The 18,364-nt window shown below is 34.8% G+C and overlaps 1 protein-coding gene across 1 annotated transcript; it reads left to right on the plus strand.

Annotated features, from left to right (window-relative positions):
* Positions 1–4,945: 4,945 nt before the first annotated feature.
* LOC111050679 lies at positions 4,946–6,577 on the plus strand. Its single transcript, XM_022337028.2, has one exon. The coding sequence runs from the start codon at positions 4,946–4,948 to the stop codon at positions 6,575–6,577; it is 1,632 nt and encodes a 543-aa protein (XP_022192720.2).
* The last annotated feature ends 11,787 nt before the right edge of the window (positions 6,578–18,364 follow it).

The raw sequence follows: 18,364 nt of genomic DNA on the forward strand, positions 1-18,364 counted from the left end.
ATTAAATAAACTGAAAACTTCAGGTATTAGAGACAAGCTACTTTGAAGTTACCGAATATTGAGTTTCATGTCAGTTTATGAAGGTCAGTTTGTATGTCCGATGGAAATTTGAAATATAATGTGACTATGCGATGAAAAATCATTAATTTGAATCAGGTCTCATGTCTGGGATAACTTGCTCACGACCTTTAAAAGTATTTATCCATTCCCGGGCTGACAAATAATTTTTTAATATTAGCGCTCATCGAATTCTCATCTTGCTGTTCACCCTGTTGTCAATATTTTCAGTGGGAGAAGTCTTCGGGGTGAATTACAGCATTTAATTTGGATTTTCATCCTTCGAGTAGCTTCCAAGAGATATCTCTTCATCGTCTATTTTAAAACGACATTGCATGAAGTAGGCTGAGGCTCAGTTGCACAAGAGCCTGTTGAATTTTATAATTATTGTTGAGGAGATTCAAAAACAAAAAAATGTTAAAATATTCAAATATTTTAACTGGAGACCACTGACCAGTACTTGAGATCAAGATTTGTTTCTCATTTACACGTCAACATGATTATATAGTGGAAATATTAATTCTAGTGGAGCTATTGATACTTCAGAGGATGATTATAACCCATGTTTGTAGAATTGGAAATTAACGCTATAATCAACCTTCATATATTCACAGTTCTCTCCTGAACTAAGGAAAATCTGACAGAGCACCGCCTCAGAAGAGATAATATATACTCTCATCACTCAAGGGGGGGGAAGGCACATTGACATTTCATTCAACAGATTATCAAAGTCGAAGAATAGTTATGTGGTTGTTGACATAATGTTATTTAATAGCCTGCCACAAGCTTGGGCGGAAGCTCCGTTCCACTTGATCAAAAGAAAATTATATTCTTGGTTGGTCAAAAGGCCTTTTCATCCTATTGACGAGTATTTTGAACTTGAAATTCATGAGCTTTAGCTTTGAATAATGTAAATTATTTACAGTAATAGTATTTGATATTTTCAAATTTGACGTTGCTCATAACTTGTATGTTTCATGCAATAAAATTATATTTATCCATTCTTAGGCCAAAATCAGCTATTTAGAAAAACTGTGAATTCCTTGTAAATTAGAGACAGGTTCAACACTGGCAGGATGGCAAACCCGGGGCGAATTGTATTTCATGTATAGGCAGTCACACTTTCTCGTAGTTGACTACACCTTGTTCCTCAGCCTCAGCTTCTAACACTATTCGTGGCAGGTTGCGGTTTAATTATACATTTGCAAGTTGGTGGGTATTATTGTTTAAAGACGTTTCAGTTATGGGAAAGTACATCAACGTACGTTACAGGTATGAAAAGAAAATTTAAAAGGATGTGTGCATTCAAAATATATTATTGTTTCTGATTTTTTATGTGGACGGAGTATATTTTCAGTTTGGATACATGGAAAGAGTCCAAACCCAATTTTTTCCATGCAAAATTTCCTTGTTCATAAAACACCGAGTGCATAAAGAGCCTCTATTTTTTTGTTCCTTTGCCAGTTTTCAGCCATTTCCGACAAACCCAGCCATCGGACGGAAAAAAATCATTCTTGCCTCAACTTGAGGTAATCAAATTTCGAATAAACTGACATTTTTACATGTATTTCCATCTTCAATGAGTACTAATGAGCTACAATTATTCTAAAATAAGTCATATTTTCGCAAATAGAGATTGCAAGGAATTGCTGTTTTTAATCGATTATATCTTCCGATCGTACTGTCACTATTAGAATGTATGATTCGAAATCCCTCTGGGCGTAATTTTTTGCTTTACAACCTGAGACCAGGTAGACTGCTCTATCTCACATGAATTTTCAGGTTCACTTGATAACAAAGTCCTTGCACATGATCTATTTGTTTCTATGAAAGCTTCTGTTGGTGGCAGGTACACTGGCACTGGCATCAAATGCGGAGAAATCGTTCATAGTGCAGATCATCTGAACAATTAGGACTAGAGGAAATTGTAGTACGGTAGTATAAATGATTATGATACACCATTTTAAAGGTCATGAAACGAGCTACAACTTCCATATAGAATTTCTTTAAAAACGCGAGCGTAAGCCCTCATTCGTCAAAATATGAAATTGCTAGGCCGAAATATCATCATCTTCGGACTTTGAATAACTTTTTAATCAATAAATTAATATACGCTGAAATGCTATAGGAGCTTGCTTGTAGATCTAGCAGTAGACTATATTATATGAGTTCATGCGCCAAATGAAAGGTAAGCATGAAGACGTTTAGAATATCGTCTTGGAGCAATCTATTCAAAAACGTATGCACACATAGACCGACAGACTGGCTGTGTCTGTGTACGTTGCAACAAAGAGAATAGAATACTTTTGTCTTCATATCAGTTGTCTAGATATTCGTTTGTCTCTGGTTGCAACATTAGATAACCTGATGAGAGACTTCTCCTCCGTCTGATTACATACGTCCGTCTGTTGCTGTATGTGCTAGCCTTATACTATCATGAGATGGAATATAGTAATTCAATTATAATAAAATAGAAATAATAATTGTAATAGAATAGAATAGGAAAAACTTTTATTGCATGAATAAGCTACCTTGAGCGAACAAACCTCAAGAGGCTGCTTGACAAGGTACATACACAAAACATGTAAATTCAAATATAAATACACATATTATATCAGTGAACGTTATTTTTGAAGGATTTCTTAACAGTTGAAATTATCATGATATTTACTTATCAATTATTGGCTTAGCAATCAAAAATCTCGAAAGTGTTATAATGTATAGTCAACCTGAACTTACAAACAAAAGATAGACGGAATGAATCACAACAATACATACATTGGTAATGAATTTCATTTAGTCCAGGCAATGAATGCTCAAAACAGGGTATAGAGGGAAATGTTTGGAAGACAATTTTTAACTCCGCAGTTCTGTTCAGGGTAGAAAGAAGGTAATCATATCAAACGTCCCCATCCTAACCCACTGATCTAAGGGGGTGGGGTGGTTGAAAGGTAACATTTCATGGTTTCTCGCATAAAAATAAAAAACTATGTATCCTGAGGACTTTATTGTCATATATCAAATTAAAGCTTACAAATTTCCTATAATATTTATCTCATAACTTTTTTCATATCTCTTCTAGTTTCCGAGATATCCTCTCTTCAATGTGTGACATTTTTGAAAAAACACGTTTGCCACCAATTTTTTTCTATTTTTGCTCTTATAACTTTTTAAAAATCGACGGAAAAAATTAATGCTGATTATAAGCTTATAGAATATTGAATTATCTTCAATTTGATGTATAATTTCACACATTTACGAATTTCCTTACACCTTTTGCAGCAGCTTTATTAGTGTTGAGTGTGAAATCTTCATTTTTGCAACAACAGACCAATTGACAAAGGAATTTGGATGGAATGTTTTAAACAAAATTTTTGACTGTGCAGTTTTGTTGAGACTAGTTGGGAGGAGAACATATCAAAAGTTCCCATTCCTTACCCATGTGCTAAGGGGATGAGGGTTGTCTAAAAGTTGAATTTTTCAGCGTTTTGCTTCCACTCTCATATTTTGAGAACAATGCGTTCAATCGACATAACTAACTATTCAAACCTGAAGCTTGATAAATTCTCTACACTTTCTGTTCAGTGAATTTTGTAATATTCCCGAGATATTCGCTCTTGAAGGTGTGTGATAGATAGTGTGGAACAGAAAGTGTGGAGAATTTATCAAGCTTCAGTTTTGAATAGTTATCTATGTCGATTGAACGCATTGTTTTTAAGATATGAGCGTGGAAGCAAAACGCTGAAAAATTCAACTTTTAAACCATCCTCATCCCCTTAGCACATATATCAGTTAGGAATGGGAACTTTTGATATGTTCACCTCTTAACTAGTCTTAACAAAGCTGCAAAGTCAAAAATTTTGTTTAAAACATTCGCTCCAAATTCCTTTGTCAATTGGTTTATTGTTGCAAAAATTGAGATTTCACACTCAACACTAAAGCTGCTGTAAAAGGTGTAAGGAAATTCGTAAATGTGTGAAATTATACATCAAATTAAAGAGAATCCAATGCTCTATAAGCTCATGATCAACATGATTTTTTCCCGTCGATTTTTAAAAAGTTATGAAGGCAAAATAGAAAAAAGTTATAAGAGCAAAAATAGAAAAAAATTGGTGGCAAACGTGATTTTTTCAAATATTTCACACCTTGGAAGATGGATATCTCGAGAACTAGAGTAGATATGAAATAATGTAAGCTTCAATTTGATATACGACAGTAAAGTCCTCAGGATACATAGTTTTTGAGTTTTATGCGAGAAACGAAGAAATGGTACCTTTAAACCACCCCCACCCCCTTATCACAGTTGGTAGGGGTGGAGACTTTTGATATGATTACCTCCCCACTACCCTGAACAGAGCGGCGGGGTCAAAAATTGTCTTCCCAACTTTTCCCTCTCTACCCTTTCCATGACTGAACTAATTATGCTACAAATAAAGTGTAATTATTCAATAGTAGTAATAGTAATAGTAGTAATAGTTATAATGTGATTAATAATACATAATAGTAATTTAAATAAATTAATCCTCTTCTTCCTCCATTTGTACACCTTCTTTTCCTTCTTCTTCTTCTCCTTTCCCAGCTTAGCAGATCCAAATATCCTGAGAGGTGAGTGGTGAGTGTGAGCTCAGCCCCCTCGCACAGCCGTGAAAATTCTCATTTTTAACCCTGCAACAGTCGCGCGGGCTACAGTTGTAGCCCAGCCATTTTGTTTTTCCCACATCGCCGCGAGGTGTTGAAGGGGATAGTTGAAAGTCACAGTTTCACCTTCAAGTTACAACTTTATACGCCTGCTCAGTGTGCGTTTGCACTGCATCGAGAGATATTGTTCGTGTATTGTGCGTTTAAAGTTGCCTGGTCTACAAGTGTAGCCCGCGCGACTATTGGTGTAATGAGTGACTCAAAGCGAATTTGTTTAGATAGTGATCCTGTGAACGAGCTTGAAATTGATGAAGATGATGATACGCCGTTAGGTGATTTTTATTTTGCCACGGGGAAAAATAAAAATATTATTAAATGGAGAAAATCTCCTTCACAGCCCGCAAATGTTCGTACACGAGCTAGTAATATTGTTGTACGACTCCCTGGAACTAAAGGTGCAGCTCAGACTGCCAGATCTGAGCGTGACTGTTTCGATTTGTTTTTTGATGACAAAGTTGTTCAAGTGATTGTGAGTAGTACAAATATTTACATCGCCTCACTCAGACAGAAATTTTCACGTGAACGAGATGCAAAAGATACAGATGCAACGGAAGTTCGAGCTCTTTTTGGAGTTTTACTTCTAACTGGATGTTTGGGTGCTAACAGAAAAAACTCAATTGGAATTTGGGACAACTCTCGCGGTAGTGGCATCGAAAGTTGTTATTTATCAATGAGTCAAAGGCGCTTCCACTTTTTACTAAGATGTCTAAGATTTGATGACATCCGCGATCGTGATCAGAGAAAAGAAATTGACCGTTTAGCTGCAATCAGAGAACTATTTGAACTTGTCATAAACAATTTCCAGAGGTATTACACACCTAGTGAATACACCATAGTCGATGAACAATTAGTAAAGTTTCGTGGAAGATGTCCATTCAAAATGTACATACCAAGCAAGCCGGGTAAATATGGCATAAAAATCTTCTCACTTGTCTGTGCCAAAACCATGTATACAGTGAATTTGGAAATTTACCCTGGTAAGCAGCCGGAAGGACCCTACAAACTTTCTCCATCAGCTGATGACGTAACAATAAGAATTTGTGAACCTATTGTAGGCACAAACCGTAATGTGACAACAGATAATTGGTTCACATCAATTCAACTTGCCGAAACGTTTTTTTGTGAGAAGAAGTTGACATTGGTTGGAACAATTAGGGCCAATCGACTAGGTGTTCCTGATGACTTCAAGCCAAACAAGAACCGTGAAGTACATTCATCCATCTTTGCTCATCACAAAGAAAAGACCATAGTCTCATATTGCACAAAGAAAAACAAAGTTGTAGTTTTAGTTAGTACCATGCATCATGACCAGAACATTGATCCTGATAGTGGTGATTTGCATAAACCGGAGATTGTATCATTCTACAATAAAACTAAAGTAGGTGTGGACTCAGTGGATCAAATGTGTGCAAAATACGACTGTTCAAGAAATACCAAACGCTGGCCCATGGTAATTTTTTTCGATTTGATAAACATAGCTGGAATCAATGCTTCTCGTGTTTTCTCTTTCAACAACAACCAGATTGTACGGCGAAGAATATTCATTGAGAAACTTGCATGGGACCTTATTGAACCTCAAATAAGGAAACGGCTGGATTCACCATCTCTTCCTAATGATCTAAAAGTGAGAGCACGCAAGCTTTTAGGTATAGAAGATCCTCGAAGGCCGCTACCAGCCCCAAGAGATAACAAGGTGGGTCGCTGCTACATGTGTGCCCGAGCGCGAGACCGTTCTACTCGCAAGTGTTGCGACTTGTGTGGCCACAAAGTCTGCCCAGAACACTCATCGATTGTTTGCCACAGTTGCATCAAACAGCAGTAAAATGCAAGAAGTAATTTAATGTATCCATGTTTAAAAAAATAAATAAACTAAGGTAGTTTTTTATAAGTGTTTCAGGTGTTCTTTATGTGTTAGATTATACAATGTTTTAGTTTTTGCAAGTAATATGTACTTATATGTAATTTTTTTCTATATCTATATAATGCAGTATATTCACAAATAAATTTCCTACACAATACAACGATTTAAAATTATTCATGCCTGAGGAAAAAAAAAAGTTATGCGTGCTCAAAGTTTTGCAATATCTTGTTATTCAAAAAACTCAATTTGCTAGCTTTTCAAAATAATTTTTTTAAGTATAGTTAGAGCATGATGGTTGGAAAAATGTAACTTTATCATGATAACTAAGATATTGAAGAATGTAACTGTACAAAAAGAAATTGAAAAAAATATATATATCAGTTAAAAAAAAAAAAAAATTGCAGTGGTCTACACATGTAGCCCGCGCGACTATTGATGTTTCAACATACTGCGCGACTACCGCAGGGTTAAAGAATTCAATTTGAAGGAAGGCCACGATTAGAGAAATCTTCAAATTGAAATTGGATAAACCTTCCTTTTTGAGAGTAAAATGATGAAGAAAATTTAAAAAAATATATAAAATCCCAGGCGAAAGACTTGCTTTGCTCGCCTAGAACATGTTCTCTCAGCTGCCATTATTAAGAAGTTCCCATCTCGATTCAAATTTGAAATTGATTTGAAATTTTCAAAATATAATAACTCTTATATTGCAAAAATATCTCTGTTTCTTCTCTTCAGATGGAATGATATTATACTCTTACCGATTGGAAAATGATTCCTATACTTGGAGAATATTATTCTATTTGAATAGCATAATTATTATCATATTCATCCAATTAAAGTTACTTTGTGAACTTATTTTCCAAATTCCATAGACATAGTAACAAATCATTTGTTCGACCCATCATGAGTTTGAAAATGTTCTAATTCAAGGACTTTAGTATTCTGCCATTGCTCTCTGTTTCTAATTTGCATAAGACAATAATTGCTATTGGTTGTAGCTGAGTGACGTAGTACAAACGTCATATTCTTTGAAAAATAGTTCCTTTGTTTACATTCAATTCTCTGACTTACAAGACAAATGAATACATTAAAACATAAATATAATTCAATTCCAACAGTGTAGGTGAATTACAATAATAAATAAATTATAATAATGAAGATTTCGACATTTTGTGTTGTATCTAAACAATTCAAATTGTATCTCTTTCTTTGTCCTCTGATTGGTTGTTCATGCAAAGAGGAATAAATCCAGAGAGATCGCTTCCATTTATTATTTATTTGTTAATAATCTAAACAATGAATGTAATTGAATTAAATAATACCATTCGTCAATGTAGACTTACATACAAAGAGTATTTGTAACTTTTTTGTTGTTACTGTACCGTACATCAACATAATATATTTATATCCTTTTTATATAATTTGTTTTTCAGGAATAAATTCATTCATTATACTGATAATTTCGATTAATTTATTATAATAGATTCCTTTTTTATACAATGACAAAAGATAATAATCCACAAATAATGGCATTCTATCACATTATCTTTATCTATATATTATATAAAAGCGAAATGGCACTCACTCACTCACTGACTGACTGACTCACTCACTCACTCACTCGCAGAACTAAAAATCTACCAGACCAAAAACGTTCAAATTTGGTAGGTATGTTCAGTTGGCCCTTTAGAGGCGCACTAAGAAATCTTTTGGCAATATTTTAACTCTAAGGGTTGTTTTTAAGGGTTTAAAGTTCATCTTTTTGCATGTATATTCTTCTTCTCCCAATCTCTTAATTATAATTGAAATTTCCATATCATAATTATGTTACTATAGAACTATAATCTGGATAGAGTACCTCTTCGAAACAGTTGTTAACTGGCAACTAAATTAATAATTTTGTCAGGTTGGCATTAAGTTGAGTTGACTTTGTTAGGTTAGCACCAAGTTGAAGATTGAAATGCATTTATCGCGGAAAAATTGATCGGGCACTGCTACTTCAATCCTGGGAATATTATATTACTAGCCGTCAGGCTCGCTTCGCTCGCCATATCCGTTTAGCCAGACGTTTAGTCTGGACCCCCGACTGGATTGTCCTAAAATATGATAAAAATGCTCAGATGAAAAATGCAGGCGAGCGAAGCGAGCCTGCTGATCTCAATCTTGGACGATCCAGTCGGGGGTCCAGGGGGCGGAGCCCCCTGGCTAGACGGATATGGCGAGCGAAGCGAGCCTGACGGCTAGTATTATATAATACGTAGGCCTGGTTGATCTCAACTCTATACTAGTGTTCGAAGCCTTCAAGCGTTTTAGGTTAGGTTTACCATAACATTTCTTCAACCTATACATGCGATTTAAATAATTATAATAATTTTATAATTAATAGAATAAATTATGAACTCTCAATTATTGACTGGAAGAGTATGATTCAATCTAATATTGTTATCAGTAACGGTAACGTTGATAATTATTTCATTTAGAGTTAGTCTGCTACTTCTGCCTTGATTTTTCATAATATAATTTAAAGAAACTAGTCTTTTGAGTAGCCACTATAAAGGATCATCACAATAGTTACTATGAAAACATGAAAAATGTTCGTTTTCTACTTGTACCAATGAGAAGGTTCGTAGTATCTACCCCTACTATATTTGGAAGGTTTATTGAGTAATATCGTCGGCTTACCTCAGTTAAATAGAATTGAATAGGAATGAGAATTTTCATAGAGGCTAAACTTCACGGGGCTGGAGGCTATCCAAGGAGATTCATATTGGCCATCTCTAGAATAAGAGACTGCACTTTAGAATATTTCATAAGGGACAGAAAGCAATGATGGAGAGGGTGAAAAATGCGAGACGAACGATTGCTTGACTTCCAAGCATAGTCGAACAATATTCAAACTCAGATTGAATCAATGTGAATGAAATTTCACGATTAGGTACTTGGAACACTGTTCCCTTAGTGGATTGGCGATCGACTTCCAAGATTACACTTGTGTTAAACGTCAGATCTTCTGTCTCATTTTTTTTTTCAAAGCTGGCATGATAATGCAAGTTTGTATGCGTGGAGCGGGCTTAATTTCAGCCATCCTAGGTTTGAAATCACGATGGTAATGCTACAGTTGAATACGACAAGTCTGGGATCAGACGATCTGGTAAAGTATCACACACACATTCCGTCAATCTAAAAGTTGAATCACGATTATTTTACTGGACTGTCACTGTCGAGTAGTATGAGTTTCTCCACTTTAACTTTTGCTTCTACTCATCTCAAGTTGAACGAGACTTTAATGAGTGAATAATAAAAAAATGAATTCTATCTCCCAAATACACAATACAATTTAAATAAAGAGAAAACAATCTCAGTAATCATTGATGTTGAATGATTTTCGAATTTCCTTCATGTTTTCCCTCAATTGTCATATTAGCTTCCATGGTGGAGAATGGGTTGAATTGTCAGTAATTTGAAACAAGTTGACACTGTTGTCGAAAGTGTGACGATTGGAAAGAATTGTGTTCCAGGCATTCCCTTGGAAATTGTTCGTGAAATAATATTTCATAGTTGCAAATTGAGAATTTCAATCCCACATTGAAGATGATATTATAGCAATGTGAGGAAAACATAGAATAGTGAAATGATACATCGAACCTAAGAGAATTTGTTGCTCTAAATTTGTACGATAAACATTCGTTTTTATGATGCATTGTTGGATAGTTATTTATTTATTCCATAAAAGCCCTGAATGAGCAAAAAATTGTTATAAGAATAATTTGACTCTTCTAAGAGCGAATATCTCGAAAACTGTGAGGATCAACTTATACTTACGCGACTCAGGTCGAGGAGACACTCGACTCTAGGCGAGAGCATATGTGTTTCCAAATGGTGACACTCAGACCAGTCGATTCTAGTCCCCGCGACGTCACCATTTGAAAACACATGCTCTCGACTGAAGTCGAGTTCTTTCTCGACTGAGTCAGGTAAGTGTGAGTTGAGCCTTACAGTTTTCGAGATATTCGCTCTTATATAAGAGTGTAAAATGTTTAAATAACAGTTTTTATTCTGATCGTATAGTTCTCAAGATATATAGAATTTTCTTAAACTTCTATCAAACCTCTTTAGTATTGTTTTTGATCGCGCAGTTCCGTTTAGGGTAGTAAGGAGGTAAACATATCAAAATTCCCCATCACTACCCCCTGTTCTAAGTGAGTGGGAGTGGTTCAAAGGTACCATTTTTTGGTTTCTCGCATATAACTCGAAAACTATGCACTTTACAGACATGACTGTTCTATAAAAAATTGAAGAGTACATAATTTCCTATAATATTGATTCCACAACTTTTCCTATATCTCTTTCACTTTTCGAGATATCCACTCTAAAAGATGTGAGATTTTTGAAAAAACTCATTTTCATTAATTTTTTTGCTATTTTTGCTCTTATAACTTTTTGAATATCGATGGGAAAAATCCATGCTGATCATGAACTTATAGAGCATCGAATTCTCTCCAATTTGATGCATAATTTCACAAGTTCACATCCCCACGACTGCTGCAGCAGCTTCAGTGTTGAGTGTGAGATCTTCAGTTAAGCAAAAACAGATCAATTGACAAAGGAATTTGGAAAGAATGTTTTGAACACAATTTTTGACTTTACAGTTTTGTTAGAACCAGTTAGGGGGTGAACATATCAAAAGTCCCCAACCCTATCCCTTGTGTTGAAGGGATGAGGGTGGTTTAAAAGTTGCATTTTTCAATGTTTTGCCTACACGCTCATATCTTGAGAAAAATGCGTTCAACCGACATGACTTACTATTCAGAAATGGAGCTTGATAGATTCTCTACAATATTTGTTTTGTGGTGATTTTGTAATATATCCAACAGTTTTCGAGATACAAGCTCTTAAAACAATGCATCATAAAAATGAATGCTCACCGTAGATTGGTACAGTTTTGTTTTCTCTTCAATTTGATGTATTATTCCACTACTTAATGTTTTCCTCCTGGGGGAGTTGCTAGTCTCCTACCAGGCGCCTCCCCAGGTGGCGGATAGGGGAACGCTCACCAGATATGGCGGGTACTGGAGAAATAAAATACCCAGGGCGGACCAAAACTAGCACACGTAGTGTCTGTCTCAGATTGAGCGACTACAACCGAATGATTGTCGGTATAAATGATCCGTTTATTGCAGTCCAACAGCTTCGGGTGGAGGAGACTGAAGAAATCTGGGCACTCTTTGTCCATAGAGTAAGAATTGCTCTTAAAGGCATATAATGAATCATATTTGATCAACGGCTTAAGGATACAGAAGGCAACGGGAAACCACTGTATTAGAGACCCATTTGGGTGTCCTTTGTAGAACTCATCATGGCAGTGTCCATACTAAATTTTCCGTAGTAATAAGTTCCCCATTCGGATCACCGGGCGGAACAGCAGCGAACAATGTTGTGAAGAGTGTAGCATCAATGAGAGTTGCTACGTGGAAAGTAAGGAGTTTGTATGCGGCAGAGAAGCTTGATAATGTAATAATAGAGATGGAAAGACTGAGAGTGAATGTGACTTGGTGTCAGTGACGTTCAATGGCCAGGCTCTGGTAGGTGTGCTTGTAAAAATAATATATTCTATTATTCTGGAAATGATGATAATGCACACAGGTATGGCGTTGATATTATAGAAGATAAGCAGGTCAATAAATCAGTGACAAGTTTCGTTCCATATTCTGACCGGATTGTAATGTTGCAAATAGAGTCATGTAAGGGAAAGATTGATATTATCCAAGCTTATGCGCCAACTGCAGATAAAGAAGATGATGAAATTGAAGATTTCTATCATCAACTGGGAGAGGTATTAAAGTCTACCAAAAAGGAAGAGGTCACCATGATAATGGGGGATTTCAATGCAAAAGTTGGTAAGTTGAAGACAGACGGATGTACTGGAGAGTATGGTCTGGGTTTACGGAATGAGCGTGGGGAACGTTTGGTAGAGTTCTGTCAGAGTGAGGATTTTGTAATGATGAATACAATGTTTGAAATGCCAAATCGCAGACTATATACATGGAAATCACCCAAAGATGAATAATCCAATATTGTCAGAAATCAAATAGACTATATAAAAATCAGGGGGAGATTCAAGAATTCAGTCACATCAACTGAAACTTACCCTGGGGAAGACATGGGATCTGATCATGATCCAGTTGTTGCAGTGGTGAATGTAAAACTGGAGAGGCTATAACGTAAGAGTATGAAATGTGTGATGGATACAACACGTTTAAATGAATTTTCAGTAATGAATGGTGCAAAAGAGAAAGTCAATCATAATCTTGAAGTTATAAGAGATGATATTAAGGCCATTGAAAATGTCAATGACAAGTGGAGTAACGTCAAGGATGCATTGTTTAGAGCTGTAAGGACACATTATCTCCAAAAATGGTGAAGAAGAAGGAATGGATGACGGATGCAATACTCAATCTGATCGAGGAGAGCCGAAGTTATAAAGGTAAGAATGAGAGAAAGTATAGAGAAGTGAATCAACTAATTAAGAGAAATATTAGGGAGGCCAAAGGAAAATGGGTTTTAGAGAACTGTAGAGAGATAGAGGAATGTGAAAGTAAGTTTGACAGTTTTAATATGCATAAAAAGATTAAAGCTATGACTGGTGGAAGAAAGGCAAGAGTGTCTGTTCTTAAGGATAAAAATGGTAAAATATTTGCTGACATGAATGAGAAGATGAAGAGATGGACTGAATTTATAGAAGAATTGTCCAATGATTGAAGATCAATAATAAATGAGGTTCATACAGAAGAAACAGGACCAGACATTCTTAAAAGTGAAGTAGAGTATGCTATTAAAAGATCTAGGGGGAGAAAGACTGTGGGTCCGGATGAAATTCCTGTGGAATTGTTGAAGCTCATGAATGACAGCACACTTGAAATAATGGTTAATCTTTTTAATACCATCTACCAGTCTGGTATCATACCACACGAGTGGCTTCAATCAACTTTGTGCTTCTTCCAAAGAAAAATAATGCTAAAGAATGTGCTGAGCATAGAACTATAGCCTTGATGAGTCACACCCTGAAGGTTTTCCTCAAAATCATTCATAAAAGAATTTTTAATAAGTTAGAGGCTGATATGAGTGACACACAACTAGGTTTTTGAAGTGGCCTTGGCACAAGAGAATCATTGTTTGGAGTAAGTGTATTTATGCAAAGATGCCTGGAAGTAAATATGGATCTTTATATGCGTTTTATTGATTTTGAAAAAGCCTTTGATAAGGTATGGCATGACAAACTGTATGAAATTCTCAAAGGTAAAATATTGACAGTAGAAAAAATCAACATAATTACCAATTTATACTGGAATCAAACAGCAAAGATCAGAGTTGAGAATGAGATGACTGGGGAGATGAAGATTTGTCGTGGTGTTCGTCAGGGATGTGTCCTTTCACCACTCTTGTTTAATGTCCACAGTGAAGCCATTTGTCAAGAAGCTCTAATGGAGCGAAATGTTGGTCTTTCCATAAATGGAGTAACTATCAATAATTCACGCTATGCAGATGACACACTTCTGATAGCGGTAAGTGAGAATGAGTTGCAGCAATTTCTGTTCTTCTTGTAAATTGGCTGCAAAAGAAAATAGAGTTAATGGTGAAAGATGTAAGAGTCAAAACTGTGCTAAAATTCATCTTCATCTCTACAAAAGGATGATCTCCGAAGACGTGGAAGTAGAAATAATGTTTCAATATTATTTTTATCTTCATCAGTTATATTGATATATTTAGTAGGTATGTTTCAAGGTATATAATAATAATAATATAATAATAATAATAATAATAATAAGAATAATATAATAATAACTTTATTCTCGCAAAAGAAGCACAATAATTACAGAAAATGGAGAAAAATGAAATAATATGTTGGCAATAGAAGTAAAAGTAGAATGAAATGTCTATATTGTACATTACCTATTTCAAGATACAAACTTACTTCATTAAATAAACATCAGAATGACAGAATAGCAAAAGTAAAGGAGAATTAGTATAACAGATAAACAAAATAGAAGAATAGAGTGGCTGTCCATTCAATAATTGAAAAAATATATATCTAAAGATAAGAAAGAAAAACTGTATATAAACACTAGCAGGGTACCCGTACTTCGCTACGGAAATTGAGTGATCAGCTTATTTTTGTAAAATATTTATAACCTGAATTCTACCAAAGCCGTTATAATCGTTTTCGAGATCCATCATACAAACAAAAATTGCTTACTGAATATAACTTGAATAATAAAAATATAGTCTCGTCACTGTCATAGAATTTTGTATCCGAAAAGGTGCTCTCCCTCAATGAAAATGTTATTATATAAATAGGACCGATTCAAGTTTCATTCAAATACATATCTATAATACTTAGTTCCCCAAGAATCGTTGTCAGTAAGTGTGATGATTAGTTGTGTTGCTATCACCTCAGTTTCAACAACACATTCAACTCTGTTGAAATATACATTCAACTGCGTATTTTAAAAAGCAATCAAAAATTAGTGATGCCTTATGATGTCACCCAGTTGCTCTTATGCACTCATCTTGACATCAGGGAATATTTCTATCGAATCAAGCAATGTTTTAAAATTATATTGATAAATATTACAACCACAGCTGTTGATTTCCTCTCTTCCTCTCTTTAGTTTTCAACAAACGACGGAAATTTCTGTTTCAATAAGCTGCCACTTGGATGATCAATTTTTCCGCTCAAATTATCTCAGAGATGAGACTCAGCTCAAATTTTTGTATCACGGACCTACTATTTGCTAGGAGCATCTTATGATCTGCCCTCTATCGTTAATAAATATGGATATTAAGCCACAGCTTGGCATGAAAATTATTGAGTCTAATCATTTAAATTATTAATTGATGTTTTGGAAGTGCTCTGTAGAATAGTAGACTAATTACAGCGAATTTTGTGGAATGTTTGGCGAGGCTTAAGAGTCGACCTCGACTCTATCTATTGGCAATAATATTTCTCGTTGACAGTTAACAAATGAGCAGTGATCATGTTATTTTTGCTTTTGCTTGATGCAATTGAAAACAGAATTCCGAATCAAGTTTATTTGAAATAAGTTGACTATGGTATCCATGGATCTCTTGCTTATTCTGGAATTTCTGGCATAGCCTATCGCTTAAGCTTGTTTACACCGAAGTTATTGACAAAATGTTGATCACTTAATCCTTATGGATTCTATAGGATTAAACGGAAATGAATGAAAAAGACTAAGAAATTGTCAAAAAACCACTGATTTATTGATAATTAGAAAGACCGGTTTCGGTTATTACACCATTGTCAATCTCTGATAAACTAAAACTAAATACAAGAGCAGCAGAATTTATACTAGTAGGCGAGTACTGCTATTGGTGGAGGGCATGAACGCCTGCCATTGGCCTAGCTAGACAGTCTCCTCCCCCTCTATACTAGTATAAATTCTGCTGCTCTTGTATTTAGTTTTAGTTTATCAGAGATTGACAATGGTGTAATAACCGAAACCGGTCTTTCTAATTATCAATAAATCAGTGGTTTTTTGACAATTTCTTAGTCTTTTCCATTCAATATGAATAATTACAGATTAATAATCAATAAACATGCAGAAACTCAACATTCTCCCTAACTGTGAACTTGTGATTATTTGTTTTATGTTCTGCAAAGTTAGATTCCCCATTTTGTTTATTCTAATCTAACTTTGCAGAACATTTGATAACAAATAATAACAAGTTCACAGTTAAGGAGAATGTTGAGTTTCTGCATGTTAATAACAAAGGCAGATCTTTGAATATTCTAGAGGCTTCAGAAATAACAAGAGTAATTAAGGAAAATTCCCAGTATAGTTAAAATGACCAAATTCATTTCAACCAATACAACACTACGAATTAAGTTTTATCATGAAATTGTAAGGATACATTAGTCAATAGTTTTTCCATTTACATATCTGTTTTATTATCTTTCACACTTGTTTTCATGGTTCTTATTTTGTACTGAAAGTAAATTTTATTATCATGGCGATTCTATTGCTTAAGCCGCCATTTTGTCACACCGCTGAGTGGGAGGAGACTGTCTAGCTAGGCCAATGGCAGGCGTTCATACCCTCGACCAATAGCAGTACTCGCCTACTAGTATAAATTCTGCTGCTCTTGTATTCAGTTTTAGTTTATCAGAGATTGACAATGGTGTAATAACCGAAATCGGTCTTTCTAATTATCAATAAATCAGTGGTTTTTTGACAACTTCTTAGTCTTTTTCATTCAATATGAATAATTACCACAATATCAACTTCTCAACTACACAAAAAGATTAAACGGAACTTAACTAACACATATGTTCATCAAATGTTTACATTCTGTTAATAACTTTGGTGTAAACGCAGCTTTACTCTTCGTTTCACTTATTCAAAAGTCTAAAAGCAGCCAATCCACTGATTCTTTCTTCCATGGAAGTCCATTTATATATAAGAGTCCATTCATAATAATTAGTCTAAAATTCAATGTGGCTGATTTCTCATATCCTACCATAAATAGTAAAGTAGTAAGGTAGTAAAGTCTACCATAAATATTGAAGTGGGAATTTTTAAGTGTACATTTTAATGTTCATTTGAATAATTCTGAATAGAGTATATTCAATCATTTTGATCATTGACTAACATTATATGATTTCTTTCTTCAATCTTTGCTTGAAACCAAAAGCTTGGGGATGAAAATTTGAATTTAAATCAACATGTAACTAAATTAAATTTCTATATAAATTGGGAACTTTAGTATTTACTTGTGATTCATCAATATAAATATCAATAGGTTTCTCTTGGGTCATGTAATGACATCAATATCGGGGATCGAGCATCGCTCTGAAGTAGAAAAGCATAAAAAATTTATTACGAATGTAGAAACTATAATATCATTCATAGTTCATACAGAATTGTTCTATCTAATCATAGTAAATAATTAAGATTAATTCCCAGAGGAATGCAAAAATTTCCCTCACAAAGGCCCGGTTGCACAAAAGCCGGTTGAATTTTAATCCTGATTAATTTCACGTGAACCAAATCAGAGAAGACCATTTCAAAAAGAAATCTACTGGAATTTATCAGGGTTGAAAATATTCCGGCCTTTTTGCAACCAGCACTAAGTACCTGATTGAATGATTACAAAAGTTCAACAGCTGAGTCATTATTTTGACACAGTCCCACACACATGAACTCGCTCACTCACTTCCATCATCAACAGACGACGAAATAATAATTATCAGCTGTTTTTCCAAGAATGAATAATAATCCTTTCAATGTCCTTCAGCTAGTTTTCCCAGGGATGAGACCCTGTGCAATCAAATTTTTATATTATAAACCTACTATGCTCTGAATTTCGTGAGATTCGCTAGAGCCGTTTTCGAGATCCGGTGAAATACAAACATATAAACATCTAAATATCTAAACATCCAAACATCTGAACATCTAAACATTTAAACAGAAATTGCTCGTTTAAAAGTATAGGGTGAAAGGAAATAGGACCAGCTGATGAAATATTATGTTTTTTCGATATAGTTTTCAGCTGATTTTGAAACATGAAAATATCAGGTCCAGTAGCTCATAAGCCTGTTCAATTTCAATCATGATTAAATTCCATGAGAATCAATCAGAGCAGGGTCTTTTTCGATAGAAGGCTTCTCTGATTGGTTCTCGTGGTATATAGTCCGGATAAGGAATAACAGACAGGACAACTGGC

This window comes from Nilaparvata lugens, chromosome 7 (genome assembly GCF_014356525.2).
Source record: "Nilaparvata lugens isolate BPH chromosome 7, ASM1435652v1, whole genome shotgun sequence".
Taxonomy (NCBI): Eukaryota; Metazoa; Arthropoda; class Insecta; order Hemiptera; family Delphacidae; genus Nilaparvata; species Nilaparvata lugens.